We start from the raw sequence: 20,130 nt of genomic DNA, 5'->3' as shown, positions 1-20,130 counted from the left end.
TTTGTACATCAGTGGCTTTCCCATCATTTAGTGCCCAGTTCAAAGTTTTACACAGGTATGCCCATTTGCCTCTTCTCTGCTTCTCTAATCTTAATCTTGGGCCCTCGGCCTGCTCCTCTCTCCTCAGAGCCATCTTCCCTGAGTGTGATCCAGTAAATGGCAGTACCCCAATTCCCACATGCATCCGATCACTGTCTTTCCCTTCACTTCCACATACAGCTCTGGCCACCAAAACCAGACATGAATTTCTTGGTTGAAATGTAATTCCCATCACACATTGTTTGCCATTCCATCCCAGCACTGGAACAGCCACAGCACATGGTAGGTCCTCAATAAACACAAATAAACACATCCTTCAGGATGCCTGGGGACCTCTACTTTTTTGTTGTTTGCTTCTTTTGCCAGTTCTGGGGCTTCAACTCAGGGCCTGGGCACTGTCCCTGAGCTTCCTTTGCTCAAGGCTAGCGCTCTACCCCTGAGCCCCAGCACCACTTCCAGCCTTTTCTGTTTATTTGGTACTGAGGAACTGAACCTAGAACATCATGCATGCTAGGCAAGCACTCTACCACTAAGCCACATTCCCAGTCCAACCCCCATTTTTGTCTCCTAACTCCATTCCATGCAGCTGGATGGTCGTCTTGCATTTCTTCCCCCTTTCCTAACAGAGGACCTTTCTCAGTGGACACGAGGAGGCCACATCTGCCGTTTCCTCCCTGGTATGACACCATCCTCCTTGTTCTGATAAATCAGCCAGATCCCCTCTTTTCCTCATCACTCTAAACACAGGTTTAAAGCCTATTTGGGGAGAGACAGGGAAAGCATGTTATTTTCTCATGCCATGCATCATTTGGAGGTTTATTTATTCAAACCCATGGAAAATAAACTTCATCTAATTACTTTCATTTTGACAGTACTCAGAACTTCATGCTTGTTAGGCAGGTGTTTTACTATATGAACCACATCTCTAGATTTTTTTTTGTTTTCATTAGTTTTTGGATAAGGATTCTTATCTTTTTGCCCAAGGGCAGGCCTTAAACTATGATCTTCCAAGGGCAGGCCTTAAACTATGATCTTCCAAGGGCAGGCCTTAAACTATGATCTTCCTACGAATGCCTCCCTTGTAGCTTCAACTGCAGCCTCCATGTTTGGATTACTTAACTGTCCTTTGTGTGTGTGTGTGTGTGTGTGTGTGTGTGTGTGTGTGTGTGTGTGTGTGTGTGTATGTGTTAATCCTGGGCCTTGAACTATCCCCAACTTTTTTTTTGCTCAAGGCTAACATGCTAATATTTGAGCAACAACTCCATTTTTGGCTTTTTGGTGGTTAATTGGATATAAGAATCTCACAGCTACGGCTGGGAGTTTGGTCTAGTGGTAGAGTGCCTGCCTACCATGCACAAAGACCCGGGTTCCATTCCTTGGTACCACATACATAGAAAAAAGCTGGAAGTGGTGCTGAGGCTCAAGTGGTAGAGCTCTAGCCTTGAGAAAAGTCCAAGGACAGTGCTCAGGTCCTGAGTTGAAGCCCCAGGACTGGCCAAATAAATTAATTTTTAAAAAAGTCTCACAGTCTTTCTTGCCCAAGCTGGCTTCAAATCACAATCCTTAGATCTCAACCTCCTGAGCAGTTAGGATTACAGTCATGAACTCAACCTGAGCTGTCTATTTTTTGTGGGAGTATGAGTACTGGGGCTTGAACTCAGAAACTTGTAATCTCATTCAGCTTTTTCACTCAAGGCTGGTACTCTGTCCCTGAGTCACATCTTTCTAACTTTTGCTGTTTAATTAGAGGCAAGAGTCTCACAGATTTGTCTGCATGGGCTGGCTTTGAAACAAGATCCTCAGATCTCAGCCTCTTGAGTAGCTAAGATCACAGGCATGAGCCACCAACACCCTGCTCTGAGCTGTCTTTAATCTGCCATCCACTCCATCTCTGCCTCCTGATTACAAGCATGAGCCACTGTACCACCAAAAACTACATTTTAAAAAGCTTCCCAGTGAAATCCAGTCTTCCTTATCGGGGGCTCCTAAGCCCATTCCCATCACCTACATTAAATACCCTCAACCTCTTTCAGTATCACCCAGAGATCCTATCTACCACCCTTTTTCCCTCACTCCTCCAGGCTTGCCATCCCCACTCTCTATTCCTTGACAATAATTTGTGATCTTTACCCTGGCAAAGACCCATTTTGCCCTGCTCCCCACTCCAAGCATTCTGCAGTCCCTTTCCCTCCTCTTATCCCAAGGGGAAGCAGCACTCTGGGTTGGGGAGGGAGGAGTCAGCTTCTTTATTAGGCGTCAGGAGAGGGAGAAAGACTCCAGCCATGGAAGTGAGAGTCAGAAGACAACTGGACATGGAGCAGTGGGCCCTAGCCTCCCCACTATCACTCTTCTTCATCCTCCTCTAGAGGTGGCCGAGTCCTCTTGAAGAAGCCAACCTGGGACATGCAGGGGTCAGGTTAGAGAGATCTCAGTATCCGCAAGAAAGAAGCTAGAAGCTAGCAAGCCACCAGGTCCTGTCCCTGGACCAGTACAGAACTTGAACATACACAGAGGTCTTTCCTCATTTATAGATAATGCATGGAACAAGAAGTTGGGTTTAAAATTGGGGGCAGGGGAAGGTTCTGCCTGTATTTTTCTTAAATACTGGAGTTTATGACTCAAGTACATGACGATATGGTTGTTTATTATGGTCCCACTCTAGGTTTTCCCTAAAAGCATCATGTCTTCTCCGGGTATGAACCTGGCTTTCCAGGTGCAGAGCAGCAAGTGGCTCTCCAGGACCTCTTAAGAAACAAGGAGAGTCTGCTTCAGCCCCATCACTCAAGGGGCAGACAGACAAGAGGAGGAGGTGAGCCCACTCCCCAGCAGCAGGAAGTCTCCAAGGTAGGCCTCATTGCCTAGGACTTCCTTGCAGGGAGAAAAAGCTCTCTTAGGGGAACTGACCCTAGGTGGAAGAGGTCCTCAGGAGAAGGACATTCTAACAGTGCCTTCCAATATGTACCCACGTGGGGACTCTGCCCTCCTTCCAACCTTACCTTCCACATGAGCAGGACCAGGAGGGTGAGCAGCAGCAGGCCACCCAGCACACCCACCAGCACCCACCAGATCGGGATGGCCCTTTCCTCCAATGCACGAAGCAGCTGGGTCTGTACCTGGAGGCAAATTCCGTGTTTCCTCAGTCCCTTGACACCTGCCTTTTGAAAGACTCAAACCTGGGGCCCCAGGCAAGCCACCTTCCATCACCACCCCTCAGCCTCAGGGAGGCCCTGTTCCTAAGCTGGCAAGGAAACTGGGGGACCCAGGGTTCTGCAGTATGCCTTTCCACCTGGGATCCTCCTCACTTACCAGAGCGTCCCCACTAGGCAAACTGAGCGCAGGCGCCGCGTAGGGAAAGGAGGAGACGTTGAACCACCCGTGTGACTGCAGCACAGACTGCTCCAGCGGCCTCTGCAGGCAACAGAGGTGCAAGGGGAGCCCCGCCCCAGGCTTAACCTAGCCACGCCCATAAAGTAAATCTGGTCCCAGCTTCTTCCTGCCCCCTGAAGCCCAGTCCACGCCCAGAGCAACAAGACCAGTCTTCAGTAAGCCCGCCCCCTGTAGGCCCGCCCCTCCACCCACCCCTGTACCCTCCTCACCTTGAGGATGCTACGTAGCTGCAAGAAGGCCAGCACCGTGACCATAGCCCGCTGCCCACGCCTCATCTCCTGCAGCTCACACTGCACCACAGTACAGGGTGCCAAGTCGCAATTCTGCGGGGATTTGACATCAGTCCCCAGCTCCTTTGGGGAGCTCACACCCTCACACCCTCACACCCCCTTCACCCCAATGGCCCAACACAGAGTCCCAAGAGGGTGTGGAATCTCCAGCCGCTCCCTCAGGAGGAGTCTTGGATTCCAGATTCAGATGTCACCTCTATGTGCTGCTTGTTCAATAGTTCCTGAAACGCAAGGCTGGAAGGAGGGGGTCATCAAGTAGCCTCCAATATCCAGAATCTGGGTAACTCTGCTCTCACCTTTATTTATTTATTTATTTATTTATTTATTTATTTATTTATTTATTTGCCCGTCCTGGGGCTTGAACTCAGGGCCTGGGCACTGTCCTTGGACACTTTTTGCTCAGGTCTAACGTTCTGCCACTTGGGCCACAGTGCCACTTTTGGCCATTTCTGTGTATGTGGTACCGAGGAACCGAACCCAGGGCTTTGTGCATTCTAGGGGCGTACTCTATCACTAGGCCACACTCCCAGCCACCTTTGGTCTTTTTTAGTGTACGGAGAAGCTTAAGAATTCCAAGTGCCTCAGGCTCACTTTTCAGGCCAGTCCAGCATCATCTTTTAAGTATATCTGGAGAACTCTGTGAGAGCAAGAGAGGCCCCTGGAGAGGCCCACATCATACACCCAGTGGCACTGCCTGCCTCCTATCCTCTCTAGCTCCTGGGCCCTAGTGAGACCCCAACTAGAAACCACAGGACCTACTTACCACCAGCCCTGGGTCCTGCTCGGCAGGTGGCTTAAGCCCCGGCAGGACGGCCTGTCTGCGCTCTCGCTTGTGATGCCCTGGCCGCATGGGAGAAGGGCTGGGGGTGGGTAGTTTCCACTCTAGCTGGAGGGCAATGACACAGTCAGTTCTCCAAGTCTACACTCTTATCTCTGAGGTGAGTTAGCCAGAGATCTAGGGCTGTCCCACAGCTCCTTCTCCCACTCCTGGGTTCTCACCTTGAGGGGATTGGGGGAGGGCTGTGGGGAGCACTGGAGGCCCCCCTGGGGCTGTACATCCAGGATGTAGAGCAGGTCAGAGGGCTGAGACTGGCCAGGGAGATGAATGCTGAGGTAGAGGCCATTCACAGTGCCAGGGCCATCATTGTGGAGCTGGGGGATAGTGACAGGATGAGGTGCCTCAGCACTCAGCCAGCAGCTCCCAGGACCCTCTCACCCTGGCCCAGGATTTGCAGGCTCCTCCTTACCTCATAAGTGTGTTCCACTCTGAAGACCGAGCTGTCCAAGCCATTCTGTTCTTTGTCTCCTGCTGCTGCTACCACCAATGAGGCTGGAAAGGAGTTTCTAGGGATACCCAAGCCCCAGAGTGAATCAGGCTTGTGGGAGATATTCCATGATCCCCTGAATTTGCTTGTTTGTTTATTAGTATGCATGCACCTTACCCCTGAGCTTCAGGAGTATCCAGTTCCTTCCCTGAGTGGTAGAGTCCTGCCAACCATATCCCTTTCCTACTGTGGCCTCTTACCCGCGAAGTTCCACTCTGGCATCTGCCCGGACTGGCACATCCAGCAGTACTGCCTCGCTGTTTGGATTCTGGCTGTTCTTGCTGGAGGGGGGCGGTGAGAAGAGGCAAGTGAGGCACACCAGACCTCTTAGGGTGAAGTCAAAATTCTGAAAGGCTTAGAGAAAGCTACTTGGGGAAGAGCTTTTTTTATTTTTGTCGGTGGTGGAGCTTGCTTGAACTCTGGGCCTGGGCCCGGATCCTGAGTGCTTCAGCTCAAGGCTAGAGCTCTACCACTTGAGCCACAGTGCCATTTCTGGTTTTATGATGGTTAATTAGAGATAATAATTTCATGGACTTTTGTGCCTGGGCTGGCTTTGAACCACAAATCTTAGATTTCAGCCTCCTGAGCAGACAGGATTACAGGTGTGAGCTACAGGCACCCAGTGGGAAAAGCTTTCTTGAAAGTCAGACACAGGGTGGTTCATGCCTACTAGCTACTCCAGAAGCTGATATCTAAGGATCAAGATTCAAAGCCAACCCAGATATGAAAGTCCATGAGATGCTTATCTTTAATTAACCATCAGAAGCCAGAAGTGGAGGTATGGTGGTAGAGTACCAGCCTTAAGTTTTAGAAAAGCTACAGGATAACAACCAACCTCCAAGTTCAAGCCTCAAATAAATAAGAGTTAGTGAAAAAGAGCTTCCTTCAATGCTCTAAGACTTGTTTTTTTTTGTTGTTGTTTTTTTTTTTGCCAGTCCTGGTCCTTGAACTTAGGGCCTGAATACTGTCCTTGAAAGCTTTACCACCTAGGCTACAGCACCACTTCTAGCCTTTTATTATGTATGTGGTACCGAGGTATTGAACCTAAGTCTTAGTGCATGCTAGGCAAGCACTCTTCCAGTACACCAAACGCCCGGCCCAAAGACTAGATTTTTTTTTTTAAAGACTAGATTAAAATTTTGTTGTTGTTGTTGTTGTTGTTACTAGGGATTGAACCCAAGGCTTCATTTGTTAGGCAAATGTCTAGCACTTGAGCTGTGCTCTTTTTTGGGGGGGAGGGGAAGTCATGGTGCTTGAACTCTGGGCCTGGGAGCTGTCCCTGAGCTCTTCAGCTCAAAGCCATCATCCTACCCCTGGGCCTGGGCAGTGTCCCTGAGCTCTTCAGCTTGAGGCTACCACCCTATCCCTAAGCCTCAACCCCACTTTCCAATTTCTAGTAGTCCTTGTTCTTTAATGTTCAGGCTGGTTTTGAACCATGATCTTCAGATCTCGGCCTCCTGAGTAGCTAGGATTACAGGTGTGAGCCACCACACCCGGCTTTGAGCTGTGCTCTTGCCCAACACTAGAAACTTGTAACTAGAAGTTACACCTGGGAAAGGACTTTTCTTAGGGCTTTAAGAAGTCTCTGAGGACCAACAAGAACAGGAAAGTGACCCGTATGAGAGGTGTGCATGGCTCAGAGGGAGAAAGGGTGGCAGGTGGACAAATATTCCAGTCTAGTACCTCCTGACTTGCAGCTGGAATGACACAGTCTCCCCAGCCTCTTCCAGGTTCCCCACACTCACCAACATGGTGACTCGTATCTGGGAGAGGAGAGTGCCAAAGTCAGTGTACAGATTCTTACTCTGGCAGCCCTGCCCTGCATATGCCCTCCAGCATTCCTCCTCCAATGCTGGCCTTGTTATCTCCATTCACCAAGAATTCCATTCAGAGGTGAAACACCTGCATTCACCCAGGAACACACAGCTAGCAAGGATGAGGACCAGGATAGCAACTCAGAGCTGCTTGATGCTCGCTCTAGTCCCCATCGACCTCTCCCCTTGCCTGGGAGACCTCACCTGGGCATCCTTCTTCATGGGGTTGCCCAGCTCACACAACATCACCCTGCTTTCATTCTCCTTCTTCTGGTTGCAGATGAGCCTTTCCAAGCCCTGCAGGGAGCAGTTTCAGAAACGAGAGTGGTTTACCCAGTAGCCAGTGTATATCAGAGCCCCTGGCAAGTCCACAGAAATCCTGTGTGCCAGGCTACAGAGGGGGCTTTCCTAGACTGGGGCTTCAAGGTATTTCCATGTTGTACTTCTGTACCATGGCAGCACATTACTATTGTTTTTCTGGTTTGAACTCATGGTGCTGTCCCTGAGCTTCAACACTATATCACTTGAGCCACAGCTCCATTTCCAGCATTTTTTTTTTTTATGGGAGGTAAGAGTCTCACAGACTTTGCTGCTTATGCTGACTTTGACTCAAGATCCTCAGAACTCAGCCTCCTGAGTCACTAATTTATAGACATGAGCCACTAATACCTTGAGCTTGTTTTGTTTTTGAGACAGAGACCCATTCACTATATGGCCTGCGCTGCCCATAAACTCTCAATCCTCCTGCTTTCACCACCTAAGAGCTGGGAGTACGTAGTATGGTGGTACCACCATACCTGGTTATACTTTGCTGTTGTTGTTGTTATTATTATTATTATTATTTTGTCAGTCATGGGGCTTGAACTCTGGGCCTGGGTGCTGTCCCTGACCTCTTCAGCCCACTTAAGCCACAGTACCACTTCCAACCTTTTTCTATGTATGTGATACTGAGGAATTGAACCCAGGTCTTTGTGCATGCTAGGCAAGCACTCTACCACTAGGCCAAATTCTTGGCCTACTTTTGTTATTTTTTAATGAGTTTTAATTTTGGAAATAAAAACATATAACATTACATAACACCTATACCTATTATAAACTATATCAATGAAATAATAACTAAATATTTTCAGACTGGGCACTGGTGGTTCATGTCTATAATCCTAATTACTCAGGAGGCTAAGATCTGAAGATCCTGGTGTGAAGCCAGTTTAAGCAGAGAAGTCCATGAGACTCATCAATTAACCACAAAAAAAAAAAAAAACCCTATAAAGTAGAGCTGTGGCTCAACTGTTAGCCTTGAGCGCCAAAGCTCAGTCCAGGTTCTGAATTCAAGCCCCAGGATTACCACATGAAAAACAAATAACAACAACAATTAAAAAACCCTAAATATTTTCTTTGGGGAAAAGATTAAAATCCAGCCAATGATAAACAGAGGTTCTTGTTAATATTTGGTTCTTGAGTCTTTTGAGTAGAGTTTATAATAGAGCTCTTCAATTTTGTAACATTATCAAGTATTCTACACACACACACACACACACACACACACACACCATACACACACATATATAATTTTTTGGGGGGGTCAGTTGTGGGGCTTGAACTCTGGGACTGTGGGCCTGGGCACTATCCTTGAGCTCTTCAGCTCAAGGCTGCTACCCTATCCCTGGAGCCACAGTGCCACTTCTGGTTTTCTGGTGGTTAATTGGAGATAAGAGTCTCAGGTTCTTTTGTGCCCAGGCTGGCTTTGAACCATGATCCTCAGATCTCTGCTTCCCGAGTAGCTAGGATTATAGGTGTGAGCCACTGCGTCCAGCTATATATGATTTTTTAAAATTGTATTTTATTGTCGGGGTATATAAAATACTTTAAATGGCATCTTTTCAGCAAAGCTTAAAAGAAGTATGATCTCAGAGGTGGCTGTACACTTCCTATTGCAAGGCAGTGTCCAGGCTCGGGCCTCACCTCCATGTTGCTGAAGGCCCTCATGTAGTGGGCCCCAGGGGGCAGGTGCACAGCCAGCTCTGCCTCATAGGCCCCCTCGCCTTCATTAACTGCATCCATTTGCAGCTCTAGAATATTGTCAGCTCCAATTAGAAGTGGGGAGTCCTTCCTGCAGGGGACAAAAGGTGAGGCTGGGAAGCTGGATCTGAGAAAGAAGAGGGAATTCAAGGGAGGATGGGGAGGGGAGCAAGTGAAGAAGAGTGGGAGGTCCTCTCACACAGTGGCACTGAGCTGAAGCTGGGGCACACACACGTCATCTTCGCCACAGTCCAGGATGATCCGGGTCTAGAAGACACATCAGGGTCAGAAAACCACCAGAGGTTCTGGACTCACAGCAGTGCTTCTGAATTAGGGACCCGAAGATGAGAAGGGTAGGGTAGTAGCTGGACTTTGCAGTTGATGACAAAATCTGGGACAATGTTAAGTTGTGAGAGTAATGTTTATGAGTTTACATTAAGATTTAGGGGACATGGATATTTGGAGCTTTACTGGGACTTGGGGATAACATCACGCTTTGTGGGTTTATGGTACAATTTATGTACTCATCTTGTCCTTCTAGCCTTCCCCTGCCTGACCCCTGCTGTTCCCCACCTGTTCCTGGATATGGGTCTCTCCATGCAGCACAACAGGAGGTGCCACCCCAGTCCCCTCGGGGGGCAGAGACACGTTGAGGCTGAGCACGATGGGGCTCAGCTTGTCCCGGAAGTCGGCCTCATCCTAGCAGGGGAGCAAGAATCAAGCTGTCATGTACTAACCTTTGCTGGTCATTAAGAACCATATCCCTGGGCCAGGAGTTTGGCCTAGTGATAGAGTGCTTGCCTAGCATGCACAAAGACCTAGGTTTGATTCCTTTAACACACATAGAAAAAGGCTGGAAGTGATGCTGAGGCTCAAGTGGTAGAGCTCTAGCCTTGAGAAAGTCCAAGGACAGTGCTCAGGGCCTGAGCTCAAGCCCAGGACTGGCAAGTAAAAAGAAAAAGGAAAAAATAACAATATCCTGGGGCCGGGAGTTTGGCCAAGTGGTAGAGTGCTTGCCTAGCATGCACAAAGACTGGGGTTCGATTCCTCAGTACCACATACATAGAAAAGCCAGAAGTGGTGCTGTGGCTCAAGTGGCAGAGTGCCAGCTTTGAGGAAAAAGCCCAAGGACAGTGTTTAGGCCCTGTGTTCAAGCCCCAGGACTGGCACACACACACACACACACACACACACACACACACACACACACACACAAAGAACCACATCCTGGCTCCACAGCGCCCAGCCAGTGCCCTGGGGCTGATTACCCCTGGAAACCCAACCCAGACGTACTCGAAGGAAGGCTGTGGTGGTATGGCAGGTAGGGCTGTGACTTCCACTAAGGTCCAGTCTCAGGGTGAGGCCCACCTGTTGAGAATCTAACAGGAGAACTCGCCTACCCTGGCGGGGCTTCTGACGGTCCAGCTGCAGCTCAGCATTTAGCTCTGACAGGAAAAGCAGGAAGGATCAGGATCTCCCAGGCTGATCTATCAAAGGAGGAAGCCAGGCCAGCCTCCTTGTCCCCACCCCATGCTGCTCACGAAGTTTCTGAGGAATGTTGTGCCCAGTGGCTCCCACACACATCTGGATGGTGAAGCTGCAAAGATGTGAGTGGGTTGAGGGGCAGGACACTCTGGAGGCCCCAGCTCCTACCTGGTCCATACCCTCCACCTCCTCACCAGCTCACATGGGTCTTGGTGGGCTGTAGGACACAGCTCTTCACAGCAGGATTCAGGGAATCTTGGACTAGCAGCTGGACAGTGGCCATCACCACTGGCTGAGCTCTGATAGGATGAAAGAGGCTTGTCATTGTACCTCTCCTGGCTCAGCCTCCCCTCTACCTGATCCCAAGCCAGTGCTCACCTGTATACAGCCACCTTGCTGACTCCGTAAGCTCCTACCAGCAGGTCTGCAGATATTGGGGGAGAAACATTGGAGGTCAGAGATAGCAATTAGAGAAGGTCTGGGGTCCTTACATTTCCAGACGTTCCCCACACTATTTTCCCTTCTGGAGATTCCATCTACCCCTCCACACCTTGGCATCCCACCTAGAGAAGGCAGAGCCCCCCGGTGGCCAGTCATGCATGGGCCCAACTGTGACTCAAGAATTCCAACAAGGTCCAAGACTGGCGCACCTGGGTATCCATTGTCATCAATGTCTATGGAACCTCGCAGAGAGAAGCCAAAGCCAGAGCCTGTGGGAAAGGGACTGTCTAGAACCTGGGAAGGGTGTGCACTCAGCCCCTCACTCTGACCCAGGAACACCAGCACTTGGCCTCGACCATCTGGACCTCCATAGGGGGCGGCCACTGCAACATCTGGAAAAAAGTGACACAAAGGGAACAGCATTCAGCCCCCAGGAGACTCAGTGAAACTCCCCTAGCTACTTCTCTGGGGAAACCCAGAAGATCAGACTAGCACAGAATTTGGGTCAAGGAGGTCATTACCTTGCCTTCTGGGAGTATACAATCTGGCAAGAAAGAGACTAGACAAGTAGGATTGTTGTAAGAACTGGAGGGCTGAGAATATGGCTTTGGGGTAGAGTGCCTGCTTAGCAGGCAAAAAGTCCTGGTTTCAATTCCTCAGTACCACATAAACAGAAAAGGCTGGAAGTGGCACTGTGGCTGAAGTGGTAGAAGACAGGCCCAAGCCCTGAGTTCAAGCCCCGGAGATTGGCAAAAACAAACAAACAAACAAACAAACAAACAAAACCTCTAATAGCCCTCACTATCTTTTGAGGAAACTATAGTGACATGATTTCATTGATTCACGATTCATTGATTTCATGATTTCATTTACAATTAGGCACTATTATTCTCATTCTAGATGCAAAACTGAAGTTGAGCATGGTGGTGCATGCCTGTAATCCAGCACTAGAGAGATTGGGGCAGAAGGATCAAGAATCAGAAAGCCAGCGGCCCATATCTGTAATCCTAGCTACTCAGGAGGTTGAGATTTGAGGACTGAGCTTGAACTCAGTGCCCCGGGGCACTGAGTTTTTCTGCTCAAGGCTGGCATTCTACCACTTTGAGCTATAGCTCCACTCGTGGTATTTGGGTAATTAATTGGAGATGAGTCTCATGGACTTCCATGCCTGAGCTGGCTTCAAACCACAATCCTCAGATCTCCTCCTAAGTACCTAAGATTATAGGTGTGAGCCACCAACGCCTGGCTTAGACATTTCTTCTGGGGTATCTCCACCCCACATATCCATGAGGACCTTCCTCTGGCTCACTCTTCTGTTTCTCTGCAAAAATCATTTTCCTCCATATTCAGCATATTGCCTATTCTTCCAAATTGAAATGATCTTCTGTGACCTCTCTTTCTTTTCCATGATCATTCTGTTTCTTCTCACAATCAAATGGGCAGAAAGAGTAGTGCACACACTACCTCTAACATTTCCATCTCTTCACACCTTCCCCTGTGGCTTCTATTCCTACAACACCATGGATTAGATCTTGTCACAATCACTGGCCCTCTTCTTGCCAAAGCCCATGGATGTCTCCTCCTGGGCCTCTTCTTCATTCACAGGTTCCATAACTCATTTACCTTCCCAAGTTTTCTATCTCTCACACAACTCTCCTTTTTGGACTAGGGAGAAGCCACAATGGATGATTCTCTGAATGTTTCCACCTAATGCTCTCAGGCTCTTTATCTCCCTGCTCCCTTAGACTTGTGGCATGGCCTAAGCTTCAAGCAATGAAGAATACCACCACTATCTCAACTCCTCCTCCACTACCTCCTCCTCATCTTCCTCCTCTTCTTCTGCTTCTTCTCTTTGTTGGTCATGGGGTTTAAACTCTGGGCCTGGGCGCTATCCCTAAGCTCTTCAGCTCAAGGCTACCACTCTTGAGCCACAGCCCCACTTCCAATTTTTTTCTAGTGATTAATTGGAGATAAGAGTCTCAGGTTCTTTAGTGCCTGGGCTGGCTTTGAACCGTGATCCTCAGATCTCAGCCTCCTGAGTAGCTAGGATTATAGGTGTGAGCCACTGCACCTGGCTTCAGTTTTTCTTTTTCCCTTATGCCACATCTCATCTCCCATCAAGTCCTAATAATCCAAGTTCTAAATATATGCAAAATCGTCTTATCTGGAATTCCAGACAAGCTGTGTCCAGGAGATTCTCTTGTCTGGCTTAGGACAAGGGCATGATGCACATCCTAATAATCACATTAGAACTCTACTGTTGGCTCCCCACTTAGCAGCTGGGTTTTCTTTTCTTAAAGGTTCAAGATAGGGACTCAAACTCAGTACCGAACCCTTTCACTCACTGGCTAGTACTCTACTAAGCTATGATTCCAATCCCAGAAACCTGAGTTTTTAAACCATATATAGGATGAAAACCCCCCCACATACCTGATGAGGTCATTCTGTTTAAGACATTTCTGACTCCTGCTGTCCTCAGTACAAGTCCATCTTTTTAATTTTTTCCCGGTACTAGGGCTTGAACTCAGGGCCTAGGTGCTTAGCTAGGATTACAGAGCCACCGTGCCTGGCTTCTCCTAGCTTCTTGATGGTTTGAGATAAGTGTCTCACAACCTTTCCTGCCCTGGCTGGCTTCGAACCTCCATCTTCCAATTAACTTCCCAAGTAGCTAGGATTACAGATGTGAGCCACTGGTCCAGCTTTTCGTTAGGGGTGTGAACTTTCCCGCAGCACATGGCACTCCTGTCTTCACTCACCATTGTAGCCATCCCGGTTGAGATCACCCAGGGGTGCAATAGTGGAGCCAAATCGCCCATAGAGCTGTGTGCCAGTCAGCAGGAGACTAGGAGGTCCCAGTCCATGGGTACCTCGGGGCTGCAGGAATAAATACACTCGCCCCACCTCAGCTAGCTTGCGGTCAGCTTGACTTTCCATGTACAATGGTGCACCCACCAGCAAGTCATGCCTCCTGCAGGACAGATGGTTGGTTAGGTGCGACTGGGCTATAAGATGCTTGGGATAAGTGCCAAGACTTGCCCACCCTTGCTGTTGCCTTGCTTGTGTGGTCACATGAGATTGGGAAAGGCCTCTGATACCTGTGACCCAACTGGCCATATATGGGGCATTCCTCCTACTCACCCATCCCCATTGACATCAGTGACGGCCACTGAGTGACCAAAATACGATGCCATCTGCAAGACCAAGAGCCTCTCAGTTCTCCTCAGCACTAGGTGCCTTCTATTAGACATCCACCCTCACATCCCATGAAATATTCTGGGTTTCAGTTTCCTGGCTTTGGCCACTCCCTTGGGTACCCCATCCCCACCTGCTCTCCATGCAGCTGGTACAGTGGCTGGTAGTGCCTATCCAAAATTTCCACCTGCATGGAAAGACGCACTGCAATTCACCATTCTTACTCCCTCCGCAGCCTCCCACTCCCAGGGAGAAAGGGCAGGGGGTTTGGAGGTGCAGGGAATTAACCTGAGGACTGGGTTCTGGGGGCTTCAATGTTGAATGGAGACACAGGGGGTACTCACCGCTCCCAAGGTCCAGCTCCAAGTGGGGGCGCCAAAGATATACTCTGGGAAGAGCAAGACTCAGTGAATGAAATCCTAAGAACACATTTACTTACCCCCATTGACCTATTTTACACCTGGGGGAGACTTTGGGAGAGATAATTTTCCCCACTTGCCGCCTCTGAATGGGTTTCTTACCTGTAGTGTTCGGATTTCCATCAAACTCACCTATGGCCACCGAGTACCCTAAAGACATCACAGTTAGTGTTTTTGGAAGTGTAAAGCAAAGAAAGAAGGACGGGACAGAGAGGCCACTCAGTGCAAACCCTGCAGATGGGAAAATTAAGGCCAAGACCTGCTAGAGGACACACAGCAAGGTCAAGGTGGGAAGGGCAAAGTGGGGAACACACAAGTTGGGTAGGCTTTGGGAGAAGTGGTTGGGTGGAAGGATGGCATGCTAGGGTTGGTGGGTGCTCCTGCAGGGATAGGACCTGACCAGCTGGGTGGGCAGTGACTCTTAGGGTGCTGGAGATCCTGCAAGGGAGACAGGTGCCATAATTACCTCGGTAGCCATCAAAGTATTCTACGTTGTTGGAATCGTAGGTGAAGCGTTGCTTGGGAACGTGCCACAGAAGGGTACCAGGGCGGTAACTTGTGATAATACTGGCAATTGAAGCCCGGACCAGGAGACCTAATGCATAAAAGGTGGAAGACACAGGAAGGGTAAGGGACCAATTACCTGGGATAGCCCCAGACCATAACAGGATTGTACTACTAAGGCACATACCTAAGAAAAAATAGCCACCAGGGGCTCCAAGCACCAACTCCCCTGCCTGAAAGGGAAGTCATGGCGGTGAGAGGGGCAGGACACTTCCCAGCATTCCCCACACCCAGGAATGAACTTCAGGGCCTCAGAGTCGCTAGGTAATGGCTCTACCAGGAAGCCTTGCCTGCAGCCCTTTTGTTTTTCCTCTGCTTCCTCCTTTTTTTTTTCCCCTTCCAGATACAATCCTGTGCTAACTGCTCCTACTGGCCCCTAACCATGAACCTCTTGTTTCCATTTCCCAGTAGCTGCTGTTTTCTTTGGTGGCAATTGGCTTTGAACTCAGGCTTTGCCCGAACTAATAAAGCTATTTAGGCCACACCCTTTGTTCCCCCTCTATACTCTCCCTTGTTTTGTAGGCAGGATCGAGCTATGTAGCTCAGACTGGCCTCCAACTTGAGATTCCACTGACTCAGCTTCGGTGAGTTCTGGGATTACTGGCAATGTACTTACTACCAAGCTTGGCTCTCAAGCGATGTTTTTTTTCTTTTTGCCAGTTCTGGGGCTTGAACTCAGGGCCTGGGCACTGTCCTTGAGCTTTCTCAAGGCTAGAGCTTTACCACTTGAGTCACAGCACCACTTTCGGATTTTTTTTTTCTATATATGTGGTACCAAGGAATTGAACCCAGGTCTTCGTGAATGCTAGGCAAGCACCATTCTACCACTAGGCCAAACTCCCACTCCCCACCTTTTTTTTTTGGTGGGTCATGGGGCTTGAACTACTGGTCTTGGTGTGGGTGCTGTCCCCGAGCTCTTCAGCTCAAGGCTATTGCTCTACCACTTGAGCCACAGCACCACTTCTGGTTTTCTGGTGGTTTTAACTGGAGATAAGATTCTGATGGACTTTCATGCCCAGGCTGCCTTTGAACTGCAATCCTCGGGTCTCAGCCTCCTGAGTAACTAGGATTATAGGCATGAGCCACTATGCCAGGCTCAAGCAATTTTTTCACCCTACTTGCCTGAGTGACTGCAGAGCTGAAGCCGGCTTCACAGTATCGCCTGTCCCCTGGAAGAGACAAGAAGGGTTCAGGAAGGGGCAGGAATAAAACAGGCTGGGAGGTGGGGCTTGTGGGTGCATGCGTAGCCTTGAAGGGCAGGGCGGGGCCAGGAGCAATACTGGCAGGCGCCAGTTCAGAAGCACAGTGTGGAACACTGGAGGAGGTGCTGGATTCAGAGTCAGGCTAAGCAGAGTAAAAGGGAGAAGAGAACTTACTAAAAGCACTTTTTATGTAAACCGAGCTCATGATGTTGTCCCTACAGGGTGAATATTCTGCTCTGCCACCACTTTTAGGTTGAGCCACGTAGCAGCCACCCACGGGTGCCTTTTCAGCTTCCTCTGTTTTGTCATAGACATTCCAGTGCTGCCAGGGGGCACAGGCCTGCAACAGGGCCATGAGGGAGTGGGAAAGGATACAAGATGTGAGAGGCTAGAGCTTCCCCCAACTACTCCTGGTGTCTGTTTGCAGTGCTCACCACGATGACATCATTCCAGCTGACCACAGATGCTCCAAGTCCTTGCCGGGCTTTAAAGGTCTGAAAGGTCTGGGAGTCTCCATTTTGGGTCTCATCCCCTGGAGGTTACAAGAGTAGGAGCACTGAAGCCGGGCTGTCCACGGCCATTTGGGCCCTCCCATTCCCTTCGTGCCTAGGACTCACTGAGGTCAAAGGCCAGCGAGGTGCACTGGCCACCCTCGGCCTTCCAGGGACACAGGAACACACCACCAGTCTCCTCCTGGCTTGGGCCCAGGGTCCGCGGGGCACCCACCACGATAGCTACACTGCATAGGAAAGTTGGATGAGCACAGCTCAAATGACTGTGTATCCTGAGCGGTGCCTGCTGCAGGAAGCATACATTATCTACGAAGCCCTCTTCAAATTATGGACAGTGATATGGACCCTCAGAGAATCCACACGAGACTAAAACCATGTGGATTGCTTTGAACATAAAGAGCAGGATATAACTGGTATAAAGACTTCCTAAACTCAGGGGGCAATTCTCATTTGTCTACTTCCCACAAAAATCAGACCTTCAGCCGGGTACTAGTGGCTTATGCCTAGCTACCCATTCAGGAGGCTAAGATCTAAGGATTGTCATTTAAAGCCAGCCTCAGCAGAAAAGTCTAAGACATCTATGTCCAATAAACTACTAAGAAAAGGTCGGAAGTTGAGCTGTGGCTCAAGTGGTAATGTGCCAGCTTTGAGCACAAAGAGGCCCAGGAACATTGTTTAGGCCCTGAGTCCAAGTCCCAGGGTGGGGGTGGGGGGTGGGAGGCCAGTGGGTGGGAGGGGGAGGAGATAAAGACACCAGCAGAGCTGGGTATAAAAAATTACAGTTCTTCCTTATATAACAAAAAGGATAATATCAAGTAATGCTTCCAAAAAGAGTGAATGCAGTATATGTATGAGGAACATTTATCACAGCTCCTGCCAAGTGCTTTTTACAAATATGCGTACATACCAGGCACTAGTGGCTCATGCCAGTAATCTTAGCTCCTCAGGAGGCTGAGATCGAATGATCACGGTTCAAAGCCAGAGTAGGCAGGAAAGTCCATGAGACACTTATCTTCAATTAACCACCAGAAAACTGGAAGTGGAACTGTAGCTCAAAGTGATAGAGCGCTAGGCTTGAGCAAAAGAGCTCAGGGACAATACCCATGCCGTGGGTTCAAGCCCCCTGACTGACTTTACATACATATGTATCTAGACATATGTACAAGTGTATGTTTCCCACAGTTGTGTCCAAGGGACTGGTGCTTGTAGGAAGGAGGAAGCAGAGGAAGTAGATGACCCAACACCTCAGGAGCTCTGGAGACAGTATGTTTTTTTTTTTTTTTTTTTTTGCCAGTCTTGGGCTTGAGCTCAGGGCCTGAGCACTGTCCTTGGACTTTCTCAAGGCTAGAGCTCTACCACTTGAGCCTCAGCACCACTTCCGGCTTTTTTCTATGTATGTGGTACTGAGGAATCGAACCGGGCCTTCGTGCATGCTAGGCATGCACTCTACCACTAGGCCAAACTCCCAGCCAGACAGTATGTTTTTGAACTGTCAAAAGTTGGACCCTTGAACCAGGAGTTTGTCCTAGTGGTAGAGTGTTTGCCTAGCATGCATGAAGACCCAGGTTCAATTCCTTGGTACCACATAAATGGGGGGGAAAAAAAGCAGGAAATGGTGCTGTGGCTCAAGTGGTAGAGCTCTAGCCTCGAGAAAGCTCAAGGATAGTGCTCAGGCCCTGAGCCCAAGCCAGGGACTGGCAAAAAAAAAAAAACAACAACAAAACAAAACAACAACAAAAAACGTTGGACCCTTATACCCCCATACTTCTCATTGGTCAGTCATTGAATGTGAGTATCCCCCTTGGGAAAGGAACTTCACTTTGGGTGAAGTGGCTCTCTTCTGCAGAGGAAACTCCCCTCTGTGGTTGTCTCTTGAATGGTATCTGCCATTACAACTCCTCAAGGCTGAGTATTCCAGGGTCTACCACAGTAAATCACTTACAGCTACAGAGGATGAGACAGAATGCTAATCATGGCAGTTTGGTTTCCAAGCCTGATCAATACCAGTCATTAGTGACATATCACTTCTCTTCAAGTATCTATAATTTGGATAGGGATGAATGAAATGGAGTAGAAAAGCATGGTGAAGATGGGTAGACAGATGGAGTTTTGCAAATCAATTCAGTATGTGCACTTCTATTTTAGAGGAACCAGGGCCATATAACTATCATCTGAGGGAACTTTTTATTTGCTATTTTTTTTTTGCCAGTCCTGGGACTTGAACTCAGGGTCGGAGCACTGTCCTTAGGCTTTCTCAAGGCTAGGGCTCTATCACTTGAGCCACAGCACCACTTTCGGCTTTTTCTATATATATGGTACCAAGGAATCGAACCCAGGGCTTCGAGCATGCTAGGCAAACACTCTACCACTAGGCCAAACTTCTGATCCCACACATCAGCTTCTCTTCTGTATCCATCTCTCCATGAGTACCCCTGCAACACTCTCCTAAACCTGTCCCTTCCTGAGTATTCTTTTTTTTTTGCCAGTCTTGGGACTTGGACTCTGGGCCTGAGCACTGTCATTGAGCTTACCTCAGGGCTAGAGCTCCATGACTTGTGCCATAGCACCACTTCTGGCTTTTTTCTATGCATGTGGTACCGAGGAATCGAACCCAGGTCTTGGTGCATGCTATGCAAGCACTTTACCACTAGGCCAAACTCCTGTCCCCAGTCCTCAGTATTCTTGACAAAGAGCTTAATCCCAATGAACCCAGACTCCACCTTGCACAATGGCTACCACAAATGGAGAACTAGAGGCCCACGGATGCAGTAATACCCATACTTCCCCCCATGGCTTACCTCCCATGATTATCCTTGTGAAAGTCCACTGAAAATCCAAAGTAGCTGCCATTGGGGCCTGTATAGAGGGTGAAATGCACTGGGTCCAGGTTCAAAGCCCGTGCTGGAGGGATAGCACTAGGTCCCAAGAACAGTGGTGCCCACTCCAGAAGCCAGAGGGCATTTAGTGGATACAAAGCTCTGGCCATCTTCCTTCTCCCACAATGTCTTAAACAGGAATGGGTCAGCTCTTTCTTCTTAAGTTTCCACCACAGGAAGTGTTTTCTTATCAAACTAGAACTCAAAGTAACTTGCTGAAAAGCAGGCAGAGTAAAGAGCTGTAGCCCCTGGACCACAGAGCATCTAGGACTGCCTGGAAGGGGGTGGGGCTACCCTGTGGACAGTGTTAATGGTTGAAAGCCATTGCTCCTCCTGTGTCCCCTGACAGTTTATCCCCAAGTCCTGCTGTTTCTACCTCTCAAGTCCATCTCTTAAAACCTTTATCACTTCCACCATGCTAGTCAAACTACCATTACTATTTGGGATAATGCAATTGTGAACAGGCCCTCCCTGACCCTCCCTCCCCATTATCTGGGGGACTTGTCCAGAGACGGAGGAAGGAGCAAGGAAGCTGTTCTCTCTTGATAGGACCTGAGGCTGCCAT

At 49.0% G+C, this 20,130-nt stretch overlaps 1 protein-coding gene across 1 annotated transcript; it reads right to left on the bottom strand.

Moving 5' to 3' along the window:
• Window positions 1-2,261: 2,261 nt before the first annotated feature.
• On the bottom strand, window positions 2,262-19,901 carry Itga2b (integrin subunit alpha 2b). Its single transcript, XM_090350125.1, has 30 exons — window positions 19,488-19,901; window positions 16,795-16,916; window positions 16,612-16,709; window positions 16,352-16,517; window positions 16,094-16,144; window positions 15,103-15,144; window positions 14,878-15,006; window positions 14,514-14,561; window positions 14,337-14,380; window positions 14,126-14,179; window positions 13,939-13,991; window positions 13,557-13,768; window positions 11,010-11,192; window positions 10,738-10,783; window positions 10,554-10,658; window positions 10,416-10,471; window positions 10,168-10,319; window positions 9,448-9,573; window positions 9,074-9,141; window positions 8,818-8,965; window positions 7,060-7,152; window positions 6,725-6,804; window positions 5,242-5,322; window positions 4,964-5,060; window positions 4,716-4,868; window positions 4,480-4,602; window positions 3,636-3,749; window positions 3,346-3,447; window positions 3,036-3,152; window positions 2,262-2,435 (listed from the first exon to the last, which is right to left on the bottom strand). Exons 1-30 carry the CDS (start codon window positions 19,673-19,675, stop codon window positions 2,382-2,384), a joined length of 3,105 nt encoding a protein of 1,034 aa, XP_090206251.1. The 5' UTR covers window positions 19,676-19,901; the 3' UTR covers window positions 2,262-2,381.
• Between the last annotated feature and the right edge of the window lie 229 nt (window positions 19,902-20,130).

Source organism: Megascapheus bottae, chromosome 17, assembly GCF_031878675.1.
Source record: "Megascapheus bottae isolate mThoBot1 chromosome 17, mThoBot2.hap1, whole genome shotgun sequence".
NCBI lineage: Eukaryota > Metazoa > Chordata > Mammalia > Rodentia > Geomyidae > Megascapheus > Megascapheus bottae.
The sequence above is the reverse complement of the archived record's forward strand: the minus strand, read 5'-3'. Positions and strand labels throughout refer to the sequence as shown.